General features: G+C 41.6%; 1 protein-coding gene across 1 annotated transcript; it reads right to left on the bottom strand.

The window, feature by feature from the left end:
• Nucleotides 1-1995: 1995 nt before the first annotated feature.
• Nucleotides 1996-8556, bottom strand: LOC126988228 (cAMP-regulated phosphoprotein 19-like). The gene is made up of 3 exons (XM_050846253.1): nt 8337-8556; nt 4735-4869; nt 1996-3594 (listed from the first exon to the last, which is right to left on the bottom strand). Exons 1-3 carry the CDS (start codon nt 8424-8426, stop codon nt 3424-3426), a joined length of 396 nt encoding a protein of 131 aa, XP_050702210.1. The 5' UTR covers nt 8427-8556; the 3' UTR covers nt 1996-3423.
• Between the last annotated feature and the right edge of the window lie 1107 nt (nt 8557-9663).

Raw genomic sequence — 9663 nt, forward strand, 5'->3', positions numbered from 1 at the left:
TTGTAGTGTTCTTTGGATCATCAGAAAGATGAGAGTTCTTTCTGCAGCTAAGATTAAAGACTTGGGTATTTAATGAAGAGGTGTTAGTGTACAGTGTATGTGTCCTCACCTTAACAGATTAATGGTGCTACTTTGCACAATGCCGTACTTATTGGTTGTCCAAGAGCGAGCCTGCCTCCCATACCCTTGGCAGAGTGTAAATCAAGTGCCTACTCTCCGCTGCTTCCTACCTGCTGTTTGGTTGGTGTATATCCAAGATTGCTCAAGCAGGGTACCTGTTTTCTTTGGTCTGCATAATGCCATGCCAAGTAGGGAGCACTCACTGCTTCATTATCTACCCCACCTCTTGGTTATAAAAGCTATGAAGTTATCACATGAATTTCAGCCAATTGTGTACTAAAGCACAACTTGCTATTGGTCAAGAAATTTTGATTGATTCCAGATTAGCAGTGGTGGCCAAGGTGTATTGTAGCTTAACAAATTGTATTTCTATAATCATTGAATTGAGTTTCATATGCTGAACTAGAGCACATTGCAATTTTCATATTGTGCTTTGATGTGTTTCTTTATAATACTGTGAACGTTGGCTTATTGATGTCTTTATTATCAGCAGAAACATCAAAATTCTTTCCCATTTGCTACCCACATCTTAAAGTTTGTATTTTCAGCATATTTTTTACAATTCTGTTCTTTGTAGCATTGAAGGTAGCAGTGAGTGCCTTTCCCGCATCCTATTGTCTTTATTTAAGTTGAAAGTGGACTAAAGAGACCATAAGTGAAGTGTTTTGCTATAGGTCACATGTTACCTACCTCATTATTCAGTAGCATATTCTTCTTTCTTAGCAAGTTTTACCCTGAAAAAAGTTTTCCATTTCTGCTCCTCAAAAGGTCTTATTGAATAAACTTTTATTATCACCAGTCCTGCAGTGACTGATCAAGACAGCGTAATAAACAAAAACAACACGTGACAATTACCTAAGACGCTACATAAAAAATCCATACCGATAAAAAAAATGGGGTTAAGTATTTGCAATGAGTGCTGCTTTAGTGTCTTAAATAGCATTACTTGAATTTTTTATTTCATATTCAAACGATTTCCAAGTCAAAGCTACTGCCAGGGAATGTGGCAGCCCCGCCACAGCATCCCACTGTGTGCTGGAGTGTGACATCCCTGCACCGGTATCTCCAACTGAGTGGCTACTTGGGTGGGTCTGGTTTGAATTTGATCCAAATAATGCAGGTACATGCATGTAAAATTTTAGATATGCCTGTTTATACATTACCCTGACTTGAGCAGGTGAGATTTGATTGTATGGAAAGAGGTAGCTAAATGATCCCAGGAATTCTAGGTGCTGATGTTGCTATAGGGCTGGGCTGCGGTGACTTGGGAATCTCTGCCAGGGATGTGATCCACCTTCGTCTCCAGTGTACAAACGGTATCCCTAGGTGGCTAGGGGACTCTGCATGCACAGATCCACCAGAAGAGTAGCCTCAAGTCTTTTGTATTTTGGGAGTATAAGTTCTCCTTATTGCTGTAAAGTTTACTTCAAATTCAGTAACCTTTAATCTTACATTTAATAATTGGTTTCATTGGTCTGTTACATGCATAGTTTCTTGGCCAAACTATGGCATATTTCCTGGGTAGTTATGTCCAGTGGACTATTTGAGATTTGTACAGACTTGTACAAGCATTCTTCTTACTCCCTTAATCTTATCTATAATGCAAGTATTTTAGAACGTGTTCAGCATATTATTGTGGAAATAAATTAGTATTTGCTATTACAAAAGAGTGTATTTTTCCTACTTAGCTTGAACTTGTAAATGTAATGCTATGTACCTTACAGTGTTGCCACCAAACATTCTTTTATGTTTCCGACTTAGGGATGGATTGTTTTATGCAACACACTACCACTGCCTGACATGATAGTGTGTTATCAATGTTTGCTTTAAATCCTATGAAATAAGGGAAGGTATCAGGCCCACAAAAATTACTCCTTAAAACTAATATCAATTTATTTCTTACAGCACAAAACACGGGAAAATTTGACAGGCAACAAAAGGTTGTCATGAACTTTTAATATGGTATGTAAACAATGATTATAAATTCCTTCTGAAAATTTACATCCATAATAGTATATGCTTTCCCATATACAACAGACCCATACACACAACTACAATGATACTTGGTTAAAAATATAGAACTGCATGACTATGGCTCTCAGCAGTAAAATGTGACCAGTGTGAGTGAGGGGTGGTCTAGCCTGGTCACCGAAGGGCTGCAAGGGTTCACTTAAGCTTCATCTCACCAGAGCTAAGCAAAGTGCTCTAATCAACCGTTAGAAAGGCTAGGATGATTTTTTTGGTTAATATGAAAGACAAAAGACAAGCCTTGTGGTAGAGGTAAACATTATATATATATATATATATATATATATATATATATATATATATATATATATATATATATATATATATATATATATATATATATATATATATATATATATATATATATATATATATATATCAAAAGACAAGCCTTGTGGTATATATGGAAATAGATGCTAGGTCATGAAACCTGAATGTAATAAGCAACTTTCAAAACTACACATTACATGAAAGTAATATATATTCCATCACAATCAATTTTAAAGTGAAGAATGATGCATTCAAGCTTCAACCTCTTGCCTTTCATTCTCAGTCTCTGGAAATTTCTAGGGTGGAAAATCCAATTTGAAGATTTTGAATGGTTTTAACTGGTAAGATTCATTAAAGATACACACAAAGAAGAAAGACATTTTCCATTAAAGCAAAGGATGAACACTGCATATATTACTTCTCCAGCTCAGAATTACTAATAGAAAAGTTAGAACTAAATAGCTTTTCTACCAGAACAATATAAGTTTTCAAGCCAATCCACTCGTAACCCATTATGAACTATTCAAGACATGAAAAAATGCTAGTACATCATCTAAATATTTGCCACTCACATAAACGAAAAAATCCTCACCACTAGGCCATCCCCTTAACTTCCAGAGGTAAGAAACCCTTAAAGGACTACAGATCTTGATATCACACAACACAGACACTGCAATAATTCCACTTCTGTGACCAGGAGGTACTTTTTTTTTTTGTTTTTTTGCACATTACCGGGCCATGGATTCAACTCCTTACAGGCTTGAGAGGAGTAGCAAACATTTGGCTATACTCACCCAGGTGACCACCACCATCATTCTCAACACTTATGATGCATCACATGGCTGTCCAGTTCAACTTGGGTAAGATCACAGGAGGTTTGGCAGCTCTCCCTTTCCACTCTGACACACAACAGGGTTATGTAGTAATAGCAATATTGAGTCATCACAGTCTGCCCAAGGCCGGAGAAATGGCCGGGTAAAAGATGAGCGGGCAGGCGAAGGTGGCTTACGATGCAGACGTCAGCTTGCTGTGAATGATGGAGGTCTTCCTGACGGGCACAGACTCAGGAGTCGGGATGGCCTCGCCGGTGGGCTGGGCAAGCAGGGGGGGCATCCTGGACTTGTTGGCTGGCTTCTGCTTGGCCATCTGGTAGTCTCCAGAGTCAAAGTATTTTTGCTGGAGCAAGGGAGTGACAAAGCACAGTTATTTGTGGGATGCAAATATTTGCATATTGCAAAATTTGTACTATGTATATTAATTTTCTCTGAACTCATGCAATAAGTACAATACTGTCTCCAAGTTTGTGATAAATAGGTCTAAGTTGTGGGTCGCAAACGCTGAAATCGCAAACTTTGAACCATTGTTCTTATTGGGAAAACTGAAAACCGTCGACATCTTGTGCAGGTGGCCAAGCGCATGCGTGCAGATGGCCCCGGCCGTGCGCTGGGCCCGAGAAGCTGGCGGGCGGCTGATGATGGTGATGGTGATGATGAGTGTCTGCGTACCGTCTGCATCGATGCCGCCTGAACAGTGTTTTTGTCGGGGCCTGTGTGTGTGTGTGTGTGTGTGGCTGTGTTTGGTGTGGGTTTGGGCTTCACAATTTGCCAGTTCTTGTTTTCCACATGTTGCGTGGGACCCCTTTCTTTTCTTCCATCTCTTCTTTTTGAAAAGGAAGAGATGGATGAAAAGAAAGAGGTCCCACACAACATATGGAAGGTGGGAATTGGCAGACTGAGGAGCCTGGGCCCACAATGGGCACAGCCACGGGCCCCGATGAAGGTGTCATTTGGGTGGCGCCGATGCGGGGGCCACGCCGCTGACGCTCATCATCACCATCACCATCATTAGCCGCCCGTCAGCTGCTCGGGCCCAGCGCGCGGACAGGGCTGCTCGCACACATGCGCCTGGCTGCCCAGATCCCACTCACCATGCTTTCCGCGCCCAATGGAAAGGCCCAGTGGGTGGGTAAGAGCGAGAATGGGAATGAAGGACCACAAGGTGTGAAAAAACCCGGTTTTAGCAGCCTTTTCCTTTTGGGTCATATCGCAATTCCAGTTTTCAATAAAAATCAAATTTTTGGGGTCCCTATCGCAAACTCGGTGAATCGCTAACTTGAAACTTGCAAGCCTGGAGACAGCACTGTACTAATTAACTGAAAAATTCAATAAACTTTCCATCCCACTCACTCCCCCAAACTATAGCTGGATTTATGTACACATACTAATCCTGGAAAATATCCCATGTTAATTAGAGTAAGATCATTCAGAACAGGAGGACCTAATAGCTTCCTACAGCAATGTTGTCATGTGGACTCACCCCTTTGGTGAGTCTCTTCTGCAAGAAGGCAGAGTGTCCCGCCATGGTCCGGCCAACACTTGGGTACTTGGACCTCAGCTTGGCCTCCTCGGCTGCCTCGACTGTTGCTGCAGACAGGGGCGCTGGGGGGGCAGGCTGCAACACAAAAACACTTCATAGCATACAGCTTTTCCTCTTGATACCATCACAAACAAAAGACTTTGAAATTTTGTGAACCTGGCGATGAACTATGATTTCTCATGTTAAATCTTTTTTAATAGCAGAAAATCTAAAATCAATCAGATTTATGTGAAAAGTGCAGGGAATGTTGATTGTACAAGTAGCTAGGGACCTACGATTAGATATTGTTGATAGGGCAAAGGAGATAGGAGTATTAACAGGCTAACCGTGTTTGGCAACTCAGCGCTCTCGTCTGCACCGCGGAACCCTCACGAGTTAAGCTCCGATTAAGGCATGCCTCATATTCATACTGATTGATTGACTGATAGTTTATTGTTGCAAGTAAAACAACAAAGGAGAAGGGAGGAGCATGCCATCCCAACCCCCAGGCAGTACAGAGTGTGATTATACAACTAAGGATACATGTGTAAGTAGCACCAGGAAACTAAAAAGATACAATGGTAGGGTATTGAAAAATTTCTATATTGATAATTAACTTGTAGAAACTTGGAGAATTAGGTTAGTCTCGGCAGAATTCCTCCCACATGTGGTCCGAGCAATCTTGAACCGACTCCACAAGTCTTTCCTCCTCCTAACAAGCATATGTGGGGGTCTAACAGGCCAAAAGGGAGGAGTGAAGCTGTACCCTACAAGTCTCATTACAGCCTACATAGCTCTCCTCTCTTATCATCAGCTGTCCATACCATCTCTGGCTTGCATTTTATGTTTTCTTCAATGTTTCCATATCTTTCACCACCTCCCTGATATGTGCTCCTCATTCCACCCTCTCATCACCCCACAGCCATAGCAACACCTGGATCAGTGTGGCAACCCTCATGGGGAGAGGGGGGGGGGGGGGGGCAAACCTGTTCCTGTAATCCTAGTATCATCCTGCATCAGTTCAGTGTGGGGAGTTATACTTTTATAACAGCACTCCCTAATGTAGTTCTGCAATGTCTGGGTCTCTTTCCTGTCTTCCTCCTTTTCTCCTTTTTTATTCTCTTTTCATCCAAAAATTTCTGTCTTGTTCTTTTTGCTTCTTAAGTGTATTCATTTTCAAATACCCGCGCTGGCTGTGAGCTGGGGGGCAATGGCGGGCAGAGGAAAGGAATACCATGGGAGGAATATAGGGACAAGGGCATATTGGTGCCTCATCTTGTTATGCCAGAGACATGAAAATTAAACTACTATTTGCTAAGCATTTACTGAAAGAAGATAGAAATAACCTGGCCAGAAATATATTCCTTAAAGAAATAGAAAACACTAACGCAAAGTGGACTAAAACTTTAAAGAAATATATGAATGAACTAAATATAACTATAACACAGCTTGATAGTCTGACTAAGAATAACATAATAGAAAAAGTAAGGAAATGGGACTCAACAAAATGGAAAAACGAAATAGACAAAGTCAACATTAAGGATATATGAATTATATAAAAAGGACTTAAAAGAAGAAACGGGCAGACAACACGCTGGGAACAAAATTGATATTAAGAAGAACTAGTACCCTAACTTTAAATTGGAGAAACAGATATCAAAGGAAAAGTGAGGGGTGTCCGTGCTGTGGTGCAGAAATAGAAACTTTAGAACATTTTCTGCTGGACTGAAGAAATATGAAGAAATAAGACAAAACCAAAATTTTATGCAAACACAGAAAACCAAACCCGAGACTACCGAATAGCCAATATATTAGTGTTCCTACCATTAACACTGGAAGAAATTGAAAACAGAAAAAATTATATCACAAAAATCTTGAGTAGAAGAAAGAAGAAAATTCACGAAGACTAAAAAACACAACAACGCCAATCAATAATCAAGAAACAGGGATAAGGCCCGTAAGTGAGCCATTACAAAGACAATCCCACGACTACTACTGGACTGGACTGGTAATAAGTGTACTCTGGGATGTCTGGGTTGACCGTAAAGTTCGTCATTGCCTTTTCCTAACCCGATCGGCTATCACCATCATTACTGTGGAGGGAAGGAATAACAGCCTAGAAGGAATATAGGGACAGAAGGGTAGTAATAAGGGAACTCGGGGATGTCTGTGTTGACCATAAGTTTTGTCATTACATTTTCCTGCCCCATTCAGCTACTGTGTGCCCATTATAACTGCTAGATAGACTTCACATCCTATCAGGCTACAAAACAATCACCCCAAGCCTGTGAATGCCCTGGGAAAGCCATTTGGACAGTACAGTGAAATTTAATTAAGTTACAATGAGGCTCTGGATTGACCATTACATTCGTCATTGCCTTTTCCTTGCCCATTCAGATATCACGTGCGCATTATAACTCTTACACCTCGCCAAGCTATTCCACCATCACCCCAAGCTCGTGACTGCCCTGAGAAACCCATTTGGACCAAGCAGTGACTGACCAAATTACTTTCATCATTGTCATCTCCCGACTCATTCAGCTCCCACAGTCATTAAAAAAGACTCATTATTGTGCCCATTAAGGCTTGTGAACCCCACCAAGCTATTCCACCATCACCCCGAGCTCATGACCACCCTGGGAAAGCCATTTGGACCCTTCAGTGAAATTTAATCGAGTTTGTTTACATCCATATTGTCATCTCTCACCTCCTTCTGGCCTCCTCCACCTTCGGACCTAATCAAAAATCCCGACCCATTCATTATTGTGCCCATTAAGGCTTGTGAACCCCACCAAGCTATTCCACCATCACCCCGAGCTCATGACCACCCTGGGAAAGCCATTTGGACCCTTCAGTGAAATTTAATCGAGTTTGTTTACATCCATATTGGGTCAGGCTCACCTCCTTCTGGCCTCCTCCACCTTCTGCAGGGGCGCCTCCGTCTAGTGCTCGGGGTCGGACCTAATCACATTCGTCCTTGTCCTTTCCCGACCCATTAAGCCCTGTGCACCCAACCAAGCTATTCCACCATCCCCCCAAGCTCATGACCACCCTGGGAAAGCCATTTGGACCCTTCAGTGAAATTTAATCGAGTTGGGTCAGGCTCTCACCTCCTTCCGGGCGGCCACCTTCTGCAGGGGCGCCTCCGTCTTGTGCTCGGGGTCAGACCTAATCACATTCGTCCTTGTCTTTTCCCGACCCATTCATTATCGTGCCCATTAAGCCCTGTGCACCCAACCAAGCTATTCCACCATCACCCCGAGCTCATGACCACCCTGGGAAAGCCATTTGGACCCTTCAGTGAAATTTAATCGAGTTGGGTCAGGCTCTCACCTCCTGCAGGGGCGCCTCCGTCTAGTGCTCGGGGTCAGACCTAATCACATTCGTCCTTGTCCTTTCCCGACCCATTCAGCTCCCAGTCATTATCGTGCCCATTAAGCCCTGTGCACCCAACCAAGCTATTCCACCATCACCCCAAGCTCATGACCACCCTGGGAAAGCCATTTGGACCCTTCAGTGAAATTTAATCGAGTTTGTTTACATCCATATTGGGTCAGGCTCACCTCCTTCCGGGCCTCCTCGGGATCAGTGGGCTTCTCCTCCACCTTCTGCAGGGGCGCGCTGGCCTCCTTCTTGTGCTCGGCGTCGGACATGGTGGCTGGACGGTGACTGGGGTGAAAACTTTAAGAATTTAGGCCAAAACGTTCCGGGCGAGGAGCTGGACGTGTCTCTCTCTCTGGCCGCTGCGGGGTTGCCTTCTCTCCCTTGCCTTGCCTCCTCTTCTTCTTCTTTTTCTTTGAGGTGTTTCGCTTTGTATATATATCGTTTCTTTAGGTTCTATTTGGTTCTTTTTTACATATACTTCCTTCCTTCATATCCCTTTTTATTTTTCTTCTCTCCTACGTACTTAGTTCTATATACCTTTTAATTCTTCTTCTTCTTCTTGAGGTGTTTCGCTTTGTATATATCGTTTCTGTAGGTTCTATTTGGTTCTTTTTTGCATATACTTTCTTCCTTCTTCATATCCCTTCTTATTTTTCTTCTCTCCTTCTACGTACTTAATTCTATATACCTCTTCTTCTTCTTTTTTTGAGGTGTTTCGCTTTGTATATATCGTTTCTTTAGGTTCTATTTGGTTCTTTTTTGCATATACTTCCTTCCTTCTTCATATCCCTTCTTATTTTTCTTCTCTTCTTGTACGTATTTCTAAATTCTATATACCTCTTCTTCTTCTTCTTTTTTTGAGGTGTTTCGCTTTGTATATATCGTTTCTTTAGGTTCTATTTGGTTCTTTTTTGCATATACTTCCTTCCTTCTTCATATCCTTAATTCTCTTCTTCTACGTACTTGTAATTTCTATATACCTCTTCTTCTTCTTCTTTTTCTTTGGGGTGTTTCGCTTTGTATATATCGTTTCTTTAGGTTCTATTTGGTTCTTTTTTACATATACTTCCTTCTTCGTATCCCTTCTTATTTTTCTTCTCTCCTTCTACGTACTTAATTCTATATACCTCTTCTTCTTCTTCTTCTTCTTGAGGTGTTTCGCTTTGTATATATCGTTTCTTTAGGTTCTATCTGGTTCTTTTTTGCATATGCTTCATTCCTTCTTCGTATCCCTTCTTATTTTTCTTCTCTCCTTCTACGTACTTAATTCTATATACCTCTTCTTCTTCTTCTTGAGGTGTTTCGCTTTGTATATATCGTTTCTTTAGGTTCTATTTGGTTCTTTTTTTGCATATACTTCCTTCCTTCTTCATATCCCTTCTTATTTTTCTTCCCTTCTACGTACTTCTAATTTCTATATACCTCTTCTTCTTCTTCTTCTTCTTTTCCCTCGTCTTCTTTTGCTTCTTTAGGTTCTATATTTGGTTCTTCTTCACACATATATAC

Source organism: Eriocheir sinensis, chromosome 68 (genome assembly GCF_024679095.1).
Source record: "Eriocheir sinensis breed Jianghai 21 chromosome 68, ASM2467909v1, whole genome shotgun sequence".
Classification (NCBI taxonomy): domain Eukaryota; kingdom Metazoa; phylum Arthropoda; class Malacostraca; order Decapoda; family Varunidae; genus Eriocheir; species Eriocheir sinensis.